Here is a 23,022-nt window from a genome sequence, read left to right as displayed (position 1 = left end):
TTGGGGAAAATTTCTGGTTGTGCCTATATTACTTCATTAGGCACTTCTGAAAAATCAGATGTAAGTAAATTAACTCCTACTAATGGTATTTAAGGGTTGGGACTTAAGTCCGTAAGTGTCTTAGCCAACTTTTTTAGAGGTGTGTAACATCCATGTATCCACTAATGTCTCTGGCAATTCCTGCTTAACAGTGGTTAACTGTTTAACCTAGTTTAATAGTACAGAATAATACTATACATCCAGTTAGAACAGAAGCCAAGCAGTTTTGCAGTTTTGGATGCATGTTTCCTCAGGAAAAGTTTGATGTGGTAGGCTGGCAGAGCAGTATAGAGCAATATGCCTCAACCTCATGTAGGCAGGTTCCTTTATATAACCCATTGTGCCCAGGGAAAGAAGAAATGCAAAAACAAGTTAAATAACATTGATTCTTAATTTTCCAGTCAACTGTTTCGCTAAATACAGTCAACTGAGTTCAGCTCTGTTCCACCTCTACTATAAAATCCTGTCTCCTAAGCAACTAATTTACATCTTGCTTAATGTTTTGTCTGTCTGAATACATGTTAAATGTGACTAGCATATTTCAATCTGTGTTCAGTATTTTGGGTCTGATTTCTAGAGATGCTGAGCACCTTCATCTCCTCTTGGTTTCAGTCACAACTGCTGCACAAATTTATTTAGTTCTACTTTGGAATTGATTCAAATTTCCTTCCTACACAGGTTCCAGATTTCACTATTACAGACTTGTCTTCAGAGTCAGATGATATCCCAGACATTTTGGATTTGGATGAAGATGATCAACAAGACTTTTCACGCACAAATGGCCCTTTCACTGCAGGGCAAAGAGGTGAATAAAGAAAAGGCATAATAATGTCTTTTTGATCCTGTGTATTGTCGTAATGTTTAACTTATATAAAGATGAATCTACTTAGCTTTGGGTTTTTGTTTTCCAGGTTGTGGGGGGGGGGAGGGGTTGAACCAGTACTATTTCACTTAGCGTCATCAAAATTCTGATTTTTTTCCCCTAAGGAATGCATGCTAGGTTAATTCAATAGCATGGGTGTCAAACTCCTATCCCGGAAGCCCGATATAGCCTAATTGGTGTATCCCACTGATCTAATCTTTGCTGATGATTTGTATTGATACTTGTTCTGTTAGCAGTAGCCAAGAAAACAAGCCAGTGCTCTGCACAAAGGGCTGCCAACAAAAGGAGTTGACTAGTATTTGCTGGCAAAATTTCCCCTTTCGGCCTATGTGTAAAGTGCTTCTGCATCTACCTCTGCTGTTGGAAGGGGTAACAGACTTTGGCTGGCTCAGATTCTCTCAGGTGGTTCATGCTGGGCTCTGAATCTGGCAAGAGTGCTTTACTCATGAAAGGACTCCATTTCCTTCTACGCGCCTTCTGCGTGCAAGAATTTTGGCCATCTTGATGCTAGCAGTAGTGGGGCCTGAAACTAGAAGAAATGATTTAAAAAGTCTTACAAGAATAAGGAAGACAGCTGAGAAAGAAGGGGGAAGACACTGGAAAGAGCAAGGAAAAAGAGAAGGAAAAGGAGGGATACAAACAGATGTGGGACAAAAGCACTTTCAAAGAAAGTATAATGGAGAAGAAAGTGAATTGAAAGTGGTAATTTTTCTGGTGAGAGTGAACATCTTTGAACATACCTGAATTAAATATGTGCTAAGAAATGCTGAATCTGCATTTGCTTGCACACAGTGTGATTTCAGGAGATTTGGGTACCTAGGAACTCGATTAGAGGCAAGGTCCTTAGGTTTCTATATACAGGTCATGTTGAACTCCCTATGCAGAAATCCCATTGGTGTCATGGGGGTGGCTGCAGGAGATCTGGAGATGTTACATGGTGCTACTTTTGTACACCTGCTGATTCTGCATAGAAGTGTTTCTTGGTGCAATATAGCTGTGAGGTTGGCACCTCTACTCTCTAATATTGTAATGCTTGATTGTTGTGAAAACTTTAAAAGTCTAGTCACTGGAAATGCCTTGAAATAAAAGTTTGGGTTATATAACCTTTTGCTGGTGTGGGTTTTTCCTTGTCTTTTGTATTAATGTTTGTGATCTGATTATAAAATAATTCAAGTGGGAACAGCCATCTGGAGGTCATCTAGTCCAAATTGCTGCTGAAAGCAAGATTAATACTAGGTCAGATCATTAAGGACCTTCTCCAGTTGCCGTCTCAGTATCTTTGAAGGGCAGATATTTGCCAGCCTCTCTGGTGCCCAGATTATYATCCCAGCTGTGGCCTGATTAGGGGCAAAGAAAACAGAAAGGCCTAGCTGAGGATTTGGGTCAGTGAGAGCAGGTGGTAAGGTCCTTCAAACACATACAGAAACCCTCTCGAAATGCTGGGCAGGGTTTCCCGACCTCGCAGCGGCCGCCTAGGCCAAGGGAGCGGCTTCCGCCCTGAACCCGTTACAAGAGGGAGGGGCAGGGCGCGCCCTTCGCGCGCGCTCCGTCCCCGCCAACGGCAGCTCCCGTGAGCCACCGCGGCGGCCGCGGACTACATCTCCCGGGAGGCGCCGTGGGGGGGCACGCGCGGCTGCTGTTAGCGGGCGCTTCGCTTGCCGCCAATCAGGGCCCGCGCTGAGGCGGTGCTCTGACGACTGTTGGTGAGGCGCGCGACGGCGGGCAGGACGGCGGGCAGGACGGCGGCCCGCCCCCCGCCGGCGGCCCGCGTGGCCGGGCGGGGGCGGAGAGGCGGCGGCGGCGGCCTCCACGGGCTGCGGCGGTGGCGGGCGCGTGCTGGGGGTGGCGCGTTCCCCCTCTCGCGCTGGCTGCGGGTGCTGAGGCTCGGCGGGGCGGCGGCCGGCCGGCGGGTTCGCGCCATGATGCCGCAGCAGAACACGGACTGGGAGAAGCAGCACCTCTGGCTCTATCTCCTGGCCCTGGGCTTCGACCCGGAGGCCGCCGATGGGTTCGTCGGCGGCAGCTGCCTGCTGGGAGAGTAAGTGCCAGGTGGGGGGAGCCGGGAGGGCGCCTTCGGCAGCGGGGCCTGGCTGCCGAGGGGCCCGGCGTGCGGGGCTGCGCCTGAGGCAGCGGCTCTCCGCCAGCCCTGGGCTGGGGTGGGCCGTGACGGTGCTCGTCCTGGCGGACCGCTGTTTCACAGCCGGGAGGCCCGCGCTTTGCGGAAGGGGGTTTTGTCGCTTGCTGAGGCTTGCCATCTCTGCATACAATGGGAAGGAGGAACTCCGCCGTCTTCCTGCGTGTCCGCTGGGAACGCGTAGCGCGGAGGACGGAGCTGAACCGCATAAGTGGTCTGCACTGTCTCTGTCTGAGGAAATGGAACCCAGAAGCAGAAATAACCCGTGCTGTCCGCCTGGGGCATCCTGCCCAATCGCACGGAACGAGGGGGCTGGTTGGCGCCAAACGTTGATTCGAAAACTTGTTTCAGACAAAACGCCCCCACCATGATCATTTCAACTTCGTTATGTAAGCTAGGGGTGTATATTTTAACTATGCAAAAATACTTTATTTAATATGTAACTTACAACACTTTAAATACTGGTCACTTAAGAACACAAAATATTAAAAATGCTGTGTGAAGTTGATTGCCTAGCTGTTTCTGATGTATTTGTTTGTTCATTAGGGACATGTTTGATGCTCCAAACAATGATGCTTTTTATGTCGTTGCACTCTTCTTGTTTACTAAGCTGAATCCATCACGTGCAGTAGAAATGTTCGGGTAAGCATTGGGCTTGTGCAGTTAGTAATAATACTGGGAAAGAGTCAAGAATGGCTTACAGGATTGTTGAAGAAAAAGTGGTTTGTCTTTTGAAAAACAAATATTCTCAGGAAACTTCTCCCTTGGTCACAACTCTGTGATGTGCCAGAACAACTTACCTTAATCAAAACAGTTTCTGATAGTAGCTCTAACTTGGCCACTTCAGTAAAAATTTCCATAGTTGCAAAGTAGTCCGTCTCTCCCATTCTTTTCCCTGACCAAAGACTGGAAAACTTCTGCCAGTTGTGGATTGCTGCCAGAATAGTCAATGTGACAAAAACCCCATCTTCCTTAATGTTTTCATTATGTAGCTGAGCTATTTTAGCTTACACATTTAAAAAAAAAAAAAAAAAAGACTAAAAGGGGAGCCTTGGTATGAAAAGTTCCAGCCCTCAGACCGTTGTTATTTTTCTCTCTCCTTCTCCTGAGTTTAAAAGAACTGCAGACAAATCTGAAAGAGTCTACAGCCAACATGCTATGGCAAGGAAGCTTTGTCATTTAACAGCCTTCTAGCTGTTCGGGTGTAGGGTGTAACTCTTCATTCTTTGACTCCTCCAGGAGGCATTACTAGAATCTTTGTCTTAGTCATTAGTTCTTATTCAGTTATAAAATTAACCATTATATGTGAATAATTTTTGAAATTGTTTTTTCTTTTTGTTTCCTTTAAATGGGAAGAGACTGTTCCTTTCCAACAGACAAAAAAGCAGATCCTGAATTTAGGAAACAATGCTGTACCTGGCTAAAAGATATTGCGGTAAGTATTGTGAAGAATGGAAATTAATATTCTAGTGGTTTCTGTGACTTCATTCTTCTATTGAGAGAACATATGGTGCTTTAGATTTTTAAGTAAGGTTTTTCTACCAAAGAATTCAGTTTTAGCTGGTGTCTTATTTCATGTGGTTTGTCTTAAACTTTTTTGAGGAGAGAATTGTGGTATGGTGAAGTTCAGATGATTTATTCCTTAATCTTGGATGGATTGGGTTGGATCTGGATTACATAAGATTAAACAGAAGTCTGTAGTAAGTTCCTTAACTCCAGATGAGAATGATTTGCTTCACCTTGAGAGGTGTTAGCTTAAGTTGCCTGAGAAGATGTTTATTATTGTGATAGTTGTGGTAGTTCAGATACATGAAAAACTTTTAACATTAGGCTTTATGTATGGGGAAGGAGACTACAGCTTAAGGTGAGCTGAGGAAAACAGACAAAGCAAAATTAGTTGAAGATATCATCAGTTCTTGCGTGTCCTTCTCATCATGCATTTGTTTTGGTGATAGTGCTAGAAATGCAATCTTTATGTATTGGAACACTTTGGTTTCTGAGTAATAACAGACAAGGTGAATGCCAACAATGCAAAATTTGAGTAAGGCAGAAGTGGAACAAAGTATTCTGATTAATGGCATCAATAGAAAATGTGAAAGAAAACTTGAGTGCTTTTCCCAAAGATAGGGGTTACCTGTTAGGAGTGAGAAGAGCAGAGTATCTCTAACACTTGCCTCAAACTGATTACAGTCTTTGTCTTGAAACTGTTGTCCATTCCATATACNGGGGGGGGGGGGCGGAATATCCAGAAGGCTTTAGTCTCTGCCTTTGACTGGAGTTGTTGTCATCATGTTAGCAAAGTAGTCCAGCTTTGCATCAAACTTGCTAGTAAGCACATCTGCAGTGTTTTGATACTCAGCTAAATATTTGGTAGCTTTGCTTAGGCATTATTTCTTGGATAATTTTGTGTTAAAATCAATTTCATTTCTTTCAGGATGAATGCAGAAACACTTTTCCACAAACTGTGACATCTTTATTTCTTTCTCCTGGTGGTCCTAAATTTATTCATCTAATGTATCAGTTTGCAAGATATGTAGTGATTCAGGACATGAAAGTGAACTCTGTAGGTAAGTGCAACCAAACAATAAAAGTACTTGATTTGTGATATTTGATGGTGACTCTGTTAAGACTTTAATGAATGCCAAGAGCTTTAAGCAGGTCTGAGTTGGCTGCTCAGTTCCAGATCTCTCACAGGGTTGCAGTACACTCACACAGAGCTACTGCTGATATACAGTGCAGATTGTTTTGCTTTCTCTTGCTTTATGGCTCTTGCTTCTAGAAGGTTTATGTATGTAATGGTGTAGCAATATATGTGCATGTGGGTTTAGCAATATATGTGCACGCAAAGCAGCAGGGCTTTGGTCCAAAAGCAGTTTTTCATCCTGTGGTGTTTCTTGCAGTTTTAGTTCTCATCCTTGAGAATTCCTATCTGTTGTAGGCATTTTGTAGTGTTTGGTGGCATAGTGAAGAGGGGAAAAGGGGTGAGAGTGAGGGAAGGAAAAATGTATGCAACAGAAAAGAATTAGCAAAAATAGTACATTGCATGCTTAAGTTCAGCCAAGGAAAAATGAGAATCTGTATTTGTGAGTCTTTTAAAACTAGACTGATTAGAAAGTTGTCTAATTTGATAGAAGTGAATTATGTAATACAAATACTAACTTTCATTTAGGCACTGGTATACCTTTTGCTGAAGCTGCAGACTTAAGACCTGAGGATCTGTACAAGGCAAAAGCAAGACACAGAGTTGCATATAATAAATTTCTGCAAATTGTTCAAAAGGAAGATTTTATAATTCGAAAATATAGGAGAAGAGCACAGTAAGTAATGCATTTAAAAAAATTGTTTATTTTCATAGAAGCTAACTTTCCTATTTGTTAGTCTTTCAAAAGGTTATGAACAGATTATATTTCTGTTTTACCTCGTAAGATGCTTTGAGATCTGAGCTTCTGTCTTCTGCTCCATCCCCTCCCTTTACCTCCCTTAACTGACCCTTCTGCTGTGTGGAAGGCCCTCTGTAAAGTAGTGTAGTTCTGTTAGGAGATGATGTATTTGAAAGATGTGATTGCTTAGGTATTAGAGGGATCAAGGAGTTCTGCATGTATAGCAGTATGATTTCTTAATATTTGAAGTGTCATGTCTTAAAATAACTGATTGTCTCAAGATGTATTTGGTCTCTGCTTTATCAAGCTGGGACACAATTAAGGATTATGCGAGGACAATTAAAAAAAATATTTCACCAGAACTATGCACTCTCTTTCTTTACTCTTGCATATGGGAAAACATTTGCAATCTGGGAAATGAGAAGAATCAGAACTCTCTGTTCAGGGATAGAGTTCTGTAGTATTAGAATTTATGGAAACTGGGGGGGATGCTTCATGTGACAAATACGTAGTGGTCAGTTACAAGCTACTCAGGAAGGGGTAGAAGGAGGAGAGATTGTGCTGTAGGCAAAAGCAGTTTGAGTGCATTGAACTAACTATGCACAAGAGGACAAGTTGGTTTCATGCCTTTGGCTCAAAATCAGAGGGGTACAGATGTTGGAGACCTCGTGGTGGGTGTCCACTGCACACCACCCAGTCAGGAAAAATTGAAGAAGCCTTCAAAGAAGTGTCAGGCCTGCAGGCCCTGGTTCTCATAGAGGGCTTCAGCTGAACTGAGATTTGCTGGGAAAGCAACACAGCAGTGCGCAAGCAGTCTGGGAAACTTCTGGAGAGCGTTAAGAATGGTTACCTATTGCAATCACTGGATGTGCTCTCTAGGAGTGATGCTGTTCTGGACTCACTGCTTACAAATATGAGAAACTTATTTGGAGACCCTACTGTCAAAGGCATCTCTGGCTGCAGTGACCGTAAGACTGTAGAGTTTAAGATCCTAAGGAATATGAGGAAAAGAAATGGAAGATTAAAGATGCTGGATTTAAGAAGAACAGATTTGAACTTGCTCAGAAAACTGTTAGGTGGGATTCTGTAGAAGGCAGAGGAGCTCAGGAATACTTAAAGACTTTCAGACAGCTGTGTTGAAACACGAGACTGGTCCATCCCCTTAAGAGGAAGAAGGAGCAGGCATAACAAGAAAACAGCCAGGTTAAAACAGTGAGCTACCAATTCAGCTTAAAAGACAAGAAAAGAAGCATATGCGAGATGGAAGAGGGGAATGACTCCCAAAGAGGAATACAGAAATATTGCTTGGCTGTACGGTGATGTGATTAGGAAGGCAAAAGCTCAGCTGAAGCTGGCAAGAGCCTGAGGAAAGGGTTCTGTAGGTATGTTAGTGGCAAATGGAAGTACAAGGAGGATTTAGGTCCACTTCTGAATGGAATGGCAAGTTAGTTACAAGTGTCACAGGCTGAGGTACTCCATGCATTTTTTTGTTTCAGTTTTCATTGGTAAGGTCAGCCCCCAAGCCTCTATGCCAAGTAGCAATGATGAAATGAACAGTAAACTACTGATGGTAGAGGAGTTGAGCTTGGTTCCATCTGTACAAACTGGACACATGCAAATCTTTGGTACCTGATGGGATGCATACAAGGGTGCAAAGAGAGCTGGCTGACATCACTGCAAAACTTCTGTCATCTTTGGGAGGTTATCAGGGGAAGTCCTAGATGACTGGAAAAAGGCAGTTATGCCTGCCTACAAAAAGGGGCAAAAAGGAAGATCTGGGAAACTACAGACCAGTCAGTCTCACTTCAGTCTCTGAGAAAACTATGTAACAAGCTCTCATGGAAGGCCATGAAGGTCAAGAAGGTCATTGGAAAAAAAAGTCAGTATGGGTTTTCCAAGAGTAAATCATACTTGACCAGCCTAATTGACTTCTGTGATGAAAACAGCTTATTCAGTGAATGAGGGGAGAGCTGTGGACATAATCTACCTTTTATTTTTACCATGATACTTTACACCATCTCCTTAAACATCCTTGTTAATAAGATACGAACTGGACAGCCAGAGTACAAGATGGCGCAAAACTGGTTAAAACAGTCATGAGTGGAGTTTCTCTGGGGCTGATACTGGATCCGTTACTACTCAGTATCTTTGAGATCTAGATAACAGGATTGGATGGCACTTGCTAAATGTACAGATAATGCTAAACTGGGAGGAAAGGTAGATATACTGGAAGGAAGAGCTGTCATACAGAGAGACCTYAATGGGCTGGAAGATTAGGCTAACAAGAATTGTATTAGACTTAATAAAGATGAGTGTAAAGTCTGGGAATAATCCCAAGCAGCAACACAGGCTGTAGACTGACTGGCAAGCAGCTCTGCTGAAAAGAACCTGCAGTGAGGGTCCTGGTGGACCCCAAGCTGAGCATGAGCCAGCAGTGTGCCCTGGCAGCAAAAAAGACCAACGGTATCCTGGGCTGTATGAACAGGAGCATAGCCAGCAGATCAAGGGATGTGTTTATTTTACTTTACCAGGCACGTCTTAGGTGACACCAAGAATATTGTGTTCAGCTCTAGTTCCCCCATGCCTTCCCCTCCCCACCCCACCATGTTGAGAGAAACACTGAAAGCGTGGGAAGATTTTAGCAGAGGGCCACCAGCGTGATTAGAGGGTCACTGAACTTGAAGCATGATGAAAGGTTGAAGAAATGGAGTTTCTTTAGTCCAAAAAAGACAAAGCTTGGGGTGTGGGGGTGTCTAATCCCAATCTTCCAATACATAAAAGGTAGTTATAGAGAAGATAGAGCTACTCTCTTCACAAGGATGCATGCTGACAGTGCAAGAGGCAATGGGTGCAAGTTTCCTCAGGGAAAATTCTGGCTGCATTTGGAAAAAAAAATCTTCAGTGTGAGAGTGCTGGAATAGGTTGCCTAGAGAAGTGGTAGAATCTCCTTTACTGGAAGCATTCAAGATGTGACTTGGCAGGGTCTGGATAACCTAATTGAAGGCTCTGCTTTCAGTGGAAACTTGGACCGGATGATCTCCAGAGATCAGTCTTCTAGACTTTTCTGTGAATCTGTGCTTTCTGTGACTTATCTCTTCTCTCCCTGCTTGGAAAGCTTTAATGGCCTTGCTTTCCCCCTGACTGTTATCTTAAAAAAACTAATTATCTATTTTTTCCACTCTTAACAAGGCATCAGAACTCTGAAGATCCTTTAGAACTAGGTATGACTTGGGTATCCAGTGTTTCTGAAAATCAGGTCACTTTGTTTTTAAGTGTTTAAAAATGATAAAAAGCAGGGCTATGGCATTTGAGACCTGAAAACTTTGGCTGTTGCAGCCATTTGTACTCCAGTATTCTGGATATTAGTGGCTTTAGTTTTCTGAAACTCAGGTATCTGGATATTGTACAGTTGCCTCTAAATATATTTAGAGGTTTGTATTGATAATATATCTTTCTAGTAATTTCAGTAGTGTTCTTGGGCCTAGTAACTGTTGTTCCATTGCAATAGAATAAATGACAGCTTAATTTACAACTATCTTAATGGTTTTCCTTGCTGTCTTTCTGCACAAATTCTGAGTGAGGAACCAAAGTATCCATTTTTGCATGGTTCCAAAACTGCATAAGCATTCAAATTTGGAAAGAATGAGCATGATAAGTTAGGGAATTCTGAGACTAGTAGAGTAAAAACTTAGATTAAAAAAACCCTCTGTGTTTGTACCTGTTACTTTTCTTTCTAGTTTGCTAATTAAAGAAATAAAGAGGCTAAGATCCGAATATGAAGACTTGCAGATACAGTTTTTGAAGTGAGTATTTTTCCTTATAACTAAGTTACCATCTACAAAATCAATTTCTTATACAGTTCTGTGAAATACTATAAACTATAGTTTCATTGTAGTCCGCTTGAACTCTTTTTTTTGCATGTGCATGTAGGATGAAACAAAATGAACAAAGCAAAATTGACAAAACTGAGAGAATTCAAAAGGTGAGCATTTTTCTACTGCAGCAGATTACTATTTCTTTCAACATTTCTCCAGCACTTGCTCTCAGATACTGGTACTTCTGCTTCTCTACCTGTGACTATATTAGCTATTTTTCACTTATCTTTATGCTCTGATACTCTACCGTTATAGGTGTTATGGCAAACATCTAACAACATTTTTGTCCTTCTTGCTCATTAAGGTCCGCAGTATGTGGACATTTATAATGGATACCCTTACATCTTTGGAAAAGGAAAAGGAGGTTGTAGATTCTGTGCTTGAAGGTCATGTTGACCAGTACACTTTAGATGGAACTAATGTTTCTGTCAGTGTTCCACAACTGCTGACTGACAAAATTGAAAGTGAGATGTACAGGGTAAGTGATTTTTGTCATTCATGCTGGACTAGATATATATTTTTAAATCCCTAAGACTGTAATCATACCCATGACTGTAATTAGTTTAAAAAAAAAAGGGGGGGGTGATTAGTTTTACTTCATGGATGATAAAATAAGAGGTGATTGCTGAAGGAGGGAGAAGGTATATTTAATTTGTTAGATACAGTTAGATAAAGAAGTTCGTTATGATTATGCTGCTATGATGTCTCAGTTACTTCAATTATGAACTTTTTTAAAGCCCTGAATTCAGCAACTGCTTTGATAAGTTTGAGTAGTACTTCAGTTTTTGTTGATCAGATGTTAAAACTAGGTTAGCCAGTCCGACTTTTGCTCCTAATGGGTGTTTGTTTCCAGTGTGTAGCATAAGGTGCTGTTTAGACCTGTACCATTTTGAGCAGTGGTTAAATAGACTGTCCGGTTAGCTGAAGTGAGGTTATTTCGTATCATTTATAGCCTGCTTTCAAGTAACTGATACTAATCTGGAATACAAAAGCTGAGACTGATATTTGGAGTGTGTTTTGAAAAATGAGACAGTTGGGAACTGAATCGAAACACAAAGTGAAACTTTGACCTTGCACTAAATGCAGAAAATATAATTGTCTGATACTGATCCATTGTATCTGTTTGCTGATTCATTTTTCTCTTGCTTGCAATACTTGAAGCTGTGCATAGGAAACATACATGAAGCAGAAAAACTGAATTTCTTAACAGTCATTCAATTATTAAATGAAGCCCTGAGGATCGTTAGAGATGAAGTTAATCAACTTAAATCAAATCCATATCTTCAGAGTATTGAGAATAAGACTGAATTCCAAAATAAAATACTGTTGGATTTGAAAACAATGAGGTAATTTTCTGGAGTTCCTTATTCTTTAGTCTGAGGATCATGTCTTCCTGTCTTGGAGCCCTTCTGAAATTTATACTGAGAATAAGCTAATTCAGTCTTTACTTTGAAGCTGAGAAACTTATGTTTGTCTTGGTTACACATTTAGATAATTTTCAACTTGAAAGTTTTCTCTGAATAACTTTAGCTTTTTGCCCTTGTTTCCTGATGTTTCATGACTATTTTAGGCTTTGTTCCTGAGGATAGCGTTTGCTAGCTGATCCTGTTTTTCCTGGTGTATTAATCAAATCTGAGATTTTAGAACTCAATCTGAGATTTGTTTAAGGAAAGTTTAAGCTTGTATTTCATGGCTTGTATGTGTTAGGATAGTTATTCTCATTTTACTATAAGAAATACAAAGGTAACTAAGCAGCATTTTTTTTTTTTAAAGAGCTGGGATTTCAGTTGGTCTGTTACCACATGCACAAATAAGTTATTACATCCTTAAGGTTTCTCAGGATAAGGGGAGCACACATTTTCCATTTTTATGTAGAAATGTCTCTGCCAATAGATGTGTTCGTGTTCATGTTCATCATTCATTTTTCTTGCTCTTGTGTTACAGCCGAAAGATAGAGCAGGAGTATTGTCTGTCAGTAAGTGAATCTGTTTCTGAAAAACAGAAGGAGTGGCAAATGAAGTGGAAAAGCTGTCTTGGTCGCTCTCCTTTTTGTTTAACTACAGATCAGGACCCAGTAAGTAGTGTTCATTTAATCTAATTCTGGGAAGAGGAGGAGGTGAATCTGAGAGAGGATGTACATGCAGGCTAGTCTGTTCCATTGCAACAATTGATATTTAAATCTTCAGATAATGTATCTTAAGCAAAATAGAGTAGAAATTGCTTTATTAAGTCAAGTAGCTTCTCTTGAAGATATGTTCATCTTAATGACAGTTGATTCCTAATTTGTGATGGGAGACAGAACCATCTTGTCATGATAGTGGATCAGCATAAGAGCTCACTGATTTTTTTTTTYCATCCTGTGAAACTGAGGTTTTGTTTGCTGTCAGTCATAAACATCTGCAGAGTCTTTGCTTCCCCTTTTAAAATGTTCTTGATGAATGAACAATAACTTCCCTTCTAACACTCATATCAATACTGAGACCAAAGGTTGTAACTATACGTGCATATGCAGCAGAGACAGCAAAACTTTGGCATTGAATTTGACCACTGATAAGTGGGAAATACTGATGCAAATAACTGTTAATTGCTGTTGAGATGCATTTTTTTTCTTCTTGTGTAACTTTTTTTCTGAAAGGAACTCGATTTGTTACCAGCTATGGCACCCCTTTCTTTTCATCCTGCAACAGAAGAAGCTTATGAGAATAGTGTCTTCTGTCAACATCCAGTATCAGTTTCAGGTTGGTGAACTGTAGAAACTTCTCTTGGCCCCACCATTCTTAGAAGTTCCTTGGAGACCAGAAGAGTCCCTGCTCATGTTTGCAAGTTTCTTTGATAAACTTTGATAATCTAGTGCTGAATGATTGCTTTCCAGAATAGCCTTACTTTGAAATAAGACATAGTGAAAACTGTTTCTCTGAAGCTTTTGAAATAGCGAAAAGATAATGCTGGTGCTGTTTGGTAGTTGGTGTTCAACATAACAAAGGATGTTGCAGATTCAAGGTTTCCATGTACAAAGACTTATTCATGGGGTCCGGAGAATACATAAACTCTAACTGTAAAAGTTGTTTTAGGTGGGGGGAATAATAGGAAAAAGAGAAAGGAAAAATCTGTCTCCAGTGGTCAGATGGGAAAAGAAATGACTGGTGTCTTCTCATGTGAGAATCTTCCTCTGGCTTCCTCTTTTCAGTGCTGTGGGTGTTCTCACAAATACTTTTACTACAGTAACTGTGCAGTTTGATCAGGACCTTTCTTGTTCTCCCATTGCTTTTGCTCGTTAGGTTAATAGTGCTGATCAAAGCACACTTTGATCAGATGTTGCACATGCTAATAGGCTTATAAGCCTTGTGCTTGTATATTGTTGGGTAGTACTTACTATTTAAATCATTACTGTCTGTAGCATAGAGTTTTAAACTAGAAGCTACGAAGCAAGGGTGGAAAAGGAGCAGGGCAGAAAGCGTGATTCATACATCAGTTGCAGTCCCTTTTGGGAACAGTGACATAGCTGACAGAAGTATTGGAATTTGATAGGGATAAGAGCCCTTTGGCTACAAAGGTTAAAAACACTGCCCCAGTAACCTGAGGGTATGCAGGTAGAAGGTTGGGAGTTGCAAGTGAAAGGCTGCAGAATTGACAATGGAAGGCCCTTTGCCTTACAAATTATGAAGATTAAAGCACTGTGCAATAATGCTGTGACACTCCGGTAATACTAGCAGGCTTGAGAGAAACTGGTATCTGTAGCTTTCTCTCTACTCTGTGGATAAGATGCTTGATCTGAGAACCCAGCCACTACAAAAAGAACTTGTAATTTAATGTCACTTTCTGCTCACTAGCATGGTGAGCATTTTTAAAATACGTTAACCTCAGCTATCTTCTTGAACTTGGTTTAGATTTGCAGGTATTGTTGAGATGATTGCAGAAGAGAATGCCATTTATGTTTTCAGAAGTCAAAATTTGCATTATTAAAGAACTTCTGTAGCAAAACTTTGTCTTTTTACTAGAAATCTGCACCAAAATCAACATATATTGTTCCAGAGAGTCCTGAACTGGGGTACATGTACCTCTGGTAATGTGCAAAACACTTGTATATAGTGTGTCTTGTCTTTGGACTGAGGCACCAATCTAAACTCTGAAGGATAAGTATTTCCATGGAGGTAACTATCAATTTGCAGGAGATGGGGGAAATAAATGGGTAGACTTTTGCTTTGCAGGGTTTAGGTGCCTGTGTGTGTGGAGAGCAGGGGGGCAATGATGACATGGGTTTAGGACTGTAGTTTGGGGGAAGGTGGATTGCATGATAAAAGGTGAATGAGGGGAGCAGATAGAGGCATGCCTCTAAAACATGCATTCAGAAACATTTTCAGTAGGTGCTGCTGCTAATGGCATCTATGGCTGCATGTGGTACCTGAGCAGAGGAATAAAGAATTCCCTGCACTGCTTGTGTATGTATGTGTTTTTCTTGAGGTGTTCATAAGTAATCATGGATGCTCTACAAAAGTAATCTGAGTCATTTGGATCATCTAGGAAACATCAGTTTAAAAAAATGGAAGCAATAATAAAACTGACATTTCTTTTCTAGGTATTTTTGAATCAATTTGTGATATAAGTTATGAGAAAGATGATGAGATGCTGAAAAATGTGACGGATAAGTCAACACTAACACCAAAAAGRAGGTATGATTTTTAACAAGAAATAGATAGGGATGGAAATAATATAAATTTTTATGTTAGAGATGAATATCATACATCTCTGGAAGCTTGTCAGAATACTTCAGTAGTCCACTGCTCACATATCACATCCACCTGATGTGGCAATTAGTACAGGACCACCTTGTCAATTTCAGGCTGACTGACCAACTGGTTGCCTCTTCAGGGACCTGCCTGGAAGATTCTCATGGCATAGGACCCTAAAAGGAAGAGGGATCCAACAGAGATGGTTAGTATTCAAGGATCACATCCTCCAAACTCAAAAATGATGCATCCCAATAAGCAAGAAGTTGAGCAAAGGAGGCAGGGGACCTGCATGGATGGATGAGAAGCTCCTGGCAAATTTCAAACAGAAGGAAGTGCACAGAAGATGGAAGCAGGGACAGACCACTTGGAAGGAATATAGGGACGTTGTCTGAGTATTCAGGAATAGGACTAGGAAAGATAAGGTCCATTTGGAGTTTAATCTGGCAAAGGATGTCAAGGACAACARGAAGGGCTTCTTTAAATACATCAGCAACAAAAGGAAGACTACGGAGAACGTGAGCCTGCTACTGAATGGGGTGGGTGTCCTGGTGACCAAGGATACAGAGAAGGCAGAGATACTGAATGCCTTCTTTGCTTTAGTCTTTACTGCTAAGACCAGYCCTCATGTTGGCTGGGTGCTGGAGACGAGGGAGAAAGTCTGGAGAAAGGAAGACTTTCCCTTGGTGGAGGAGGATCAGGTTAGGGAACACTTAAGCAAACTGGACATCCACAAGTCCATGGGCCCTGATGGGATGCACCCATGAGTGCTGCAGGAGCAGACCAATGTCATTGTAAGGCCACTCGTCTTTGAAAGGTCATGGAGATCAGGAGAGGTGCCTGAGAACTGGAAGAAAGCAACTGTCCCTCCAGCCTTCAAAAAGGGGCAAGAAGGAGGAACTACAGGCCAGTCAGCSTCACYTGCATCCCTGGAAAGGTGATGGAGCAGCTCATCCTGGAGGCCATCTCCAAGCACATGAATGATAAGAAGGTGATCAGGAGTAGTCAGCATGGATGCAGAAAGGGGAAATCATGCTTAACTGACCCAATAGCCTTCTATGATGGAAAGACTGGCTGGATAGAAGAGCAGAGAGAGCAGCAGGTGTTGTCTTGAGTAAGGCTTTTAACACTGTCTCCACAACATCCTCATAGGAAAGCTGATGAAGTGCAGGTTAGATGAGCAGACGCTGAGGTGGATTGAGAATGGCTGAATGGCAGAGCTCAGAGGGTTGTGATCAGTGGCACAAAGTCTAGTTGAAGGCCAGTCGTTGGTGTTGTACCCCAGGGGTCAATACTGGGTCCAGTACTGTTCAGCTTATTCATTATTAACCTGATTGAAGGGACAGAGCGCACCCTCAGCAAATTGGCTGATGATACAAAACTGGGAGGAGTGGCCGCTACAGCAAAGGGCTGTGCTGTCACCGAGAGGGACCTCAACAGGCTGGAGAGGCGGGCAGAGAGGAAGCTCATGAAGTTCAACAAAGGCAAGTGCAGGGTCCTGCCCCTGGGGAGGAATAACCCCATGCACCAGTACAGGCTGGGTGCTGACCTGCTGGAAAGGAGTTCTGCGGAGAAGGACCTGGGAGTGCTGGTGGACAAGTCGGACATGGGCCAGCAATATGGCCTTGTGGCCAAGAAGGCCAATGGTCTCCTGGGGTGCATCAGGAAGAGTGTTGCCAGCAGGTCACAGGACTTGATCCTTCCCCTCTACTCATCCCTGGTGAGGCTGCATCTGGAGTACTGCATCCAGTTCTGGGCTCCCCAGTACAAGAAAGATGGAGCTACTGGAGTGAGCCTAGTGAAAGGATGCAAAGATGATGAAGAGGCTGGAGCATCTGTCATAGGGGGAGAGGCTGAGAGCGCTGTTTAGCGTGGAGAAGATTGAGGGGGGGGAATCTTATCAATGTGTATAAGTATGCATATGTGTAATATGTATAAGGCCCTTCCAACCTCAGCCTTTGTGATTCTGTGATTAATAAGTGCATATGTGAATAGGCCTTTGGCTGCCAGAGGTGATTCAGAGGAAGAATGCCAAGGAAAAGTACATTATGACGTCTGCAGAAATCTTTCCTGCAGAATACAGAAAACTTGTTTACAGAAATGTATCAGAAAAACCTTTCTGTTTGAAAATCAAGAGAGAAGTTTTGTAACTTGAATAGTTTGGGAGGATGATACACAACTAGGGCTAAATCTGCTCTAATTGTCACATATTCTCCCTATAGTAAATTTGCCTTCTGATGACCGGGACGAACTGAGGGAAATCGTAACGGACAGATACGGGGCACACAATACATAATTGGCTCCTTCTAGGACTTGCATGCCACYTGTTTTGTTTGTTTCTAAAATTGCAATTTGTTTTTAGGTTCTCCTCAGTGTCCTTGGAGTTGACAAGCACATCTGAAAACAGCAACGAGTTACTTGAAAAGGTTATTCTTTAGTAGCTTCCTGCCTATCAAAGAAGTTAAATTTGGAAATAGTGTTTCTTACATTAATTGAAGCTTGACTTTACTACGGATCCAAATCAGTCCTAGATTGTAAGAGAGGAATCATTTGAGCTGCAGCACTGCTCACACTAGAGACTGTTTCAACAACTGGGGATCAATGAAGCTCTGTAGACCTGTGTTATACTGGAAATCAGAAGCAAATACCATTGTCTTATTGTTCTTTCCTAGAGCTTAATGAATCCTCTGATAGTTGTCAGATTAAGGGATATAAATGTGGCCTAAAGGCAATTTGGATGTACAATTGTTAGTACTGCAGCATGTCCGCTGTAGTTGCAGAGGATGGGTCATACATGTTCTGTACAGTACTCTATCCTAGGCACTCCTCATGTGCTACTTTAAATACAATGAGGGTGAAAATATTTTATGTTTAGTTAGAATTTAAGATTTTGAAATATTTTAATTAATTAAGTACTRAGACCATTGCTTTTTGGATTTTGTATAGTAGTTCCTTCATGCTAGTTTTGACACTTGAGTTTAAAATGTTTAATAATCCCTGTGTATTTTTCTAGGACTTGCATACTGAAACTTGCAATTGGAAAGAACAGCCTGTCTCTCCAAATACTTTAAAACATGGAAAGGATGAGCCTACCATTGTAGAAGCATGGGAGAATACAGATGCTCATGTTGAACAGAGAGAGAGTCCTCTCAGAAAAGAAGACTCTCTTGAGAAAGCCCGAGAACAGCTGGCAGAAGAGGTTAGGAAAAGTTGTTTTTTAATTAATTTTCTTGGGTTTATTTGTTACTTAAATGGCCTAGAAGTTCAGAGAACAGATGACAAAAGATAACACAAAATATCTCTTTTAATACGCATGCATCAAAAAGCCATTATTTTTGTTAGGTGGTACTCATTGCTAATAACTTTAGGGGAAGATTACACAATGAAGTAGATCCTGAAAGCATGGAGCTTGTGTAGTTAATGTAGTCTTACATGATCTTGAAGTGAATACCACTTTTAATAGAGATCATTTTTGTAACCAATTAGGTAGGCCTTCTATCAGCTCTCATCTTTAAATCTATGAACTACTGCATATATTTACAATTTAGCAGTCATTTTTGTTTCTGAAATTATATAATCAAGATATTTGGCAGGTGCCTTGTGAGTTTTAAGCAAGGATTTAAGTGTTTTGCTTTAGTTGAGATTTAACTGAGATTCTTTTACAAGAGTTTTCATATAGTGTGCAACAACTTGGTTTGGAAAATAAGTTGCATCTTTCACTGAAATGGTGTTAACTTTCAGCTGCTGAAATGTTCACATTTATGTAATTATAGTTCTGGTCTTTATGCCTATGGAGTTTTTGACTAGTGTCTCATACGTTCTTTCTAGGTATATTTTTCTTATTTTAAAGATAGATTAATAGAAAATGAGGAAAACTTAAACAGAATTCTGTTGTCAATCCCATGTCTTAATCATATGCTTGTAGGATGCTGTTCTGTACACCCTGCCCATTGTAAGCCCAAACACTACTCTAAATTGCAGAAGAATCAGGAGGTTCTGAACACCTCAAGTCATCTGGAGAATGGGGTTTGCTCGGAGCCGTAGTTGACAGAAATAAAGAGGTTATAGTTATGCTTTTTCAGGACTTACTGTTCCCTAACATTTTATAGGTTGCAAAAGCAGTGACATCTCACTCACCTCAGAGTGGTATAGATAAAGGAATGGAGCTGGAAGATCTCATTAGCTCACTGGCTTCTAACCCATTTATCACAAGGAGACAAATTCCCCGAACTCCAGAAAATCTACGTGAGTCTAGAATTTTTTTTTTAATAATCAGGGATTGAATAAAAAATGTGACCAGTTTATTGCCACAGTACATGTCACCCAAGAAGAAAAAACTTGTTTGGTGAAGCTGTAAGTTTTCCTAATTGCTCACTTGGTGTATCACAGCATACTGTGAATTTGACTTGGCAGAGATTTCCCACTCCCTTCCTCCATCCACCTCCATCAGCCCTTGGTGTGGATTCCCCTTTCCATTCAGGGGAGAAATGGTTGGGAAAGCTAAGCATAAACAATATAAAGCAGTTAAGTAATCCAGAAAGAGTGTTTATGTAATGTTACTAGAGTGACAGAAGAAAGATGAATTGATTTGATGGTATGAAAGTAATAAATTTTGACCTTGTTTTTTACCATTTAGTTACTGAAATTAGAAGCTCGTGGAGAAAGGCTATTCAGACTGAGGACTCGTCAGACATAGTCTCATCCGAAATAATGATGACAGAAGCTCCAAAGCATGCTAGTCCTGTAATGCAGAATAAGGTTGACTCTAGCTTAGCCTGTTTTACCTCTTCATCTCCTGCATCTGACCTTGATTCTCCTTCATCAGAAAGGAAGTCACAGTTACGCTGTATAGCTTTTTCACCTCAAAAGCAGATGAAGATAAATCATATCAATGAATCTCCAGTTAAGGAAACAACTGGAATACCAGAGAGTGAGAGAACTGAGAAACAAGAGTTAGAAAGTACTGTTTTGAACAAAAGTTTTGTGAAAAATCCAGAAGCAACTCCCTATATAAAGAAAAGCATGAATACTCGAGATAGTTATTCAGAAAACAAGAGGAGAACAGTTGTTCTATCCCCAGACCACTTTCAGGATTCCTGTGTGGATAGAACTCTGCTATGGGATTCAATTCCAGTGGTAAGTTCTGACAGTCATGAAGCTGCCCAGTTTGGGATATTGCACGAGACTCTCTCAGAACTTGATAACATAAATCCTGATGAATCTGCAAGCTCAGAGACTGATTTTGATATACTGGACAACAAATCCAGTAGCACAAAAAGTAAAAGAGCTGCTCAGATAGATTTACAGTCTGTTCTCAGCAGATATGAAGCACTGAAAAAGACTCTATCTGGAAATGAAGATGAACTGCTTCAGACACTTATTGCAGATGAATCTCTGAGTTCTAGCTCAGAGCTAAGTCTTACACTAGAAAATGCAGATGAATCTCTGAGTTCTAGCTCAGAGCTAGGTCTTGCACTAGAAAATGCAGAAAGAGATGAACTTCCTCTAGAAAAACTATTTTGTTTGGATGAAGACTTTCTCAAAATGCTATCGCCATTATCTTTTTCTGAAAGAAAACATTCTCTGTCACCTTTACTGATGTTCTCTCAAGATCTGGAGGAAAAGGCATCAATGATACACAAAACCCCTTTTGAATTCATGCATAAATTGAAGGGTAAGTGTCTTCTGTGTTTTCACAACAGGATTTTGTCCACTAGATATACTCCCCTAGATATCCTAGTATGAGCAGATGAACCCTGCTGTGAATGTGTAGGAAGGTGAATTACTCCTCTGCTTATTCCTTACAGAAAATAAGACATAGAAGCAAAGTAAATATGCTTCCTTCCCCTAGTCCTAGGAACATCTTGAAAGTAGCAGAAAAAATGCTCATCTGACTCTGATGTTACCTCCAGTTATTTAGGGTGTGTTTAAAAAAAAAAAAAAAAAAAAACCTTAATGCATCTCCAAGCTTTTTTTAATGGAGTCACCTGTAGATACATTTCTAGAATTCCAGCTTAAATTCAGAATAGTGCATTTGCTCTGAACAAACTTGCCTTCACTGTAGAAGATTGGAACTTTTGCTATTAAAGTCAGTTCCTAGTCTGTGATACCTTATATTATGAAATATCTTGATTTTTCTCCCTGCTCCCTAATCTCTTAAGTGTCTTGTTTATTTAACCATTAGTGCAGTGTTTAGTTTCATGCAAGACTAATTTTTGAAATATGTAAATAGAGATGACCTATTAATGGCTGTACAGAAGAGTTTATCACTGAAGCAGATATTTTTAATGGAATACTAGGCGTTTAACTCAGTAAGGAACCATGAATCTAATCCTATTTTATGCATAGGTTTACCATCTGAAATTATCAGGCAAAAGGTGGTAATGGTTTTTCAAGTAATGTTTGAAGAGTAAAACTTGCTGCATGTGATATCTCAGATCATACATAAACTTAGTTGTAAGTGATTTTTTAGGTTGGATTGCTTAATACTGGCTTAAAGTAATTTTACCTGGAGTAAGAAAAAAACCTAATTCTGCTGCTCTAAGGCTGCTCATTACAGCTTTAAAAGACATTATTCTTAATAACATAGACTGACTTCCCAAGACACAGAGAATCCTTTCTACCTCTGTGTAATATGTAACAACATTCTATTGGTACTATTTTGACACAGTATTTGTGGAGGCATTGGATAAGGCTGTGGCAGTAGTAGATTGTCAAAGTGACTGTGACAGAAAAAATTTCTCTTCAAAGAAGGGTGGAATGGGTATTTTGGACTAAGCTACAGACAGTATAGGAAGCAACATGAACTAGTCTGCCAAACTCTTTCTTGATATGGAAGGCAAACACAATGCTTTCCGCTTAACTCTGATATACAGATGTAGTGAAATCACTTAGCTTTTGCTTGAAGTGGTGGTGCTGATAGGGGATAATTTTGCTGTACTTGGAACAGTTACCAACAATTAAAAGTATTTTGTAACTTGTGCCAAATACTTTCAAAACAGTATTTCTTTGTCAACTTATTGAGTATTAGAGTCATAACTAGTACACTTTTCTTCCAGACAAAGAGCAGTCGAATGAGAAGCTGGACGGAAAGGAACCCTCATCGTCACAGAATCTGTAAAGCTGAAGCGGAACCATAAGTAGTAGAATTATGGTTCACTTGAGTATATAGCATCTTCTTCAAATGCTGCTCAGATAGGGAGGTTGCATTCTTTCCCATTTCCTATGGAAACTCTATTCCAGATTCCTCATTCAAGAATGTCAGTTGCCTGCTCTGGTTCCTCCAATTTCATTTCATCCATAGTAACATTATGTGTGTAGACTCTTATTTGAATACAGAATGGTATATTCCTTCATCTGTGTGTATATATATATAACTTTTTAAAAATATCATGTCAAGGACTAACTGAACACAGCCTAATTCTTCTTTTTTTTTTTTTTAAGGGGGAAACAGTAGGTCTCAGAAATGGGGAAACAGGGAAATTTTAAATGTCTGTCTTGCCTCTAAAAATATGTTATTTGGTGCAGTTCATTGTGTGGATTATTCTTTCTCACTGAGACTTCTGGTCAAATATTGTCATCAGTTTTCCCTTTGATAAGGACCACTTAACCTTCCACTTTAGTGCATATTTCTTTGCATATTTTGTTACTGAATAAAGTTGATAGTTTTCAATTAAAATTCTAAAAGTGTGTGACTTGTAGTATTAATGCTATTTTAATTTCTCATAGTTTATATTAGCTAATAGAATTATGTAAATGTATACATATCTATGTATATATTTATGACATCTTGCTATGAACTAACTAATACCATAACCAAAAAAAGTTGTAAAAGTCTAAGTTCCAGTAAACAAACTTCCGACTCTAAGAGTTGCCTCATCTGTTATGGCATCTTTATGGGAAAAGCAGTTAGTTTTGTGTAGTAGATCCAGGACAGATATTTGCATCATCTTTCATTAAATAAATCTGTCAACTAATAATCCAA

The 23,022-nt window shown here is 40.4% G+C and overlaps 2 protein-coding genes and 1 non-coding gene across 5 annotated transcripts in view; all 3 read left to right on the top strand.

Moving 5' to 3' along the window:
* Window positions 1-2,025, top strand: part of PLIN2 (perilipin 2) — a 14,795-nt gene extending 12,770 nt beyond the window's left edge. The window contains exon 9 of the mRNA XM_026073482.1: window positions 718-2,025. Within this exon, the coding sequence (XP_025929267.1) occupies window positions 718-852 (135 nt within the window). The 3' untranslated portion in view covers window positions 853-2,025. The remainder of the gene's footprint in view (window positions 1-717) is intronic.
* Window positions 827-23,022, top strand: HAUS6 (HAUS augmin like complex subunit 6). Of its 3 annotated transcripts, none has more exons than XM_026073481.1 (17): window positions 827-844; window positions 3,603-3,698; window positions 4,413-4,491; window positions 5,491-5,623; window positions 6,226-6,373; window positions 10,174-10,239; window positions 10,367-10,418; window positions 10,616-10,789; window positions 11,473-11,657; window positions 12,256-12,385; window positions 12,947-13,049; window positions 14,888-14,981; window positions 17,401-17,464; window positions 18,052-18,237; window positions 19,148-19,283; window positions 19,675-20,712; window positions 22,097-23,022. In XM_026073481.1, the coding sequence occupies exons 2-17, from the start codon at window positions 3,607-3,609 to the stop codon at window positions 22,156-22,158; spliced, it is 2,742 nt and encodes a 913-aa protein (XP_025929266.1). In that variant the 5' UTR covers window positions 827-844; window positions 3,603-3,606; the 3' UTR covers window positions 22,159-23,022. The 3 variants fall into 3 exon arrangements, with proteins under 3 accessions (XP_025929266.1, XP_025929264.1, XP_025929265.1); XM_026073479.1 differs by lacking the exon at window positions 827-844 and adding an exon at window positions 2,763-2,960; XM_026073480.1 differs by lacking the exons at window positions 827-844; window positions 3,603-3,698 and adding an exon at window positions 2,763-2,960.
* Window positions 17,200-17,329, top strand: LOC112969852. The gene has a single exon (XR_003254813.1).

The sequence above is a fragment of the Apteryx rowi genome, unplaced genomic scaffold, assembly GCF_003343035.1.
Source record: "Apteryx rowi isolate R43461 unplaced genomic scaffold, aptRow1 scaffold_37, whole genome shotgun sequence".
Classification (NCBI taxonomy): Eukaryota; Metazoa; Chordata; class Aves; order Apterygiformes; family Apterygidae; genus Apteryx; species Apteryx rowi.
This window is presented reverse-complemented; position numbering and strand designations above follow the sequence as displayed.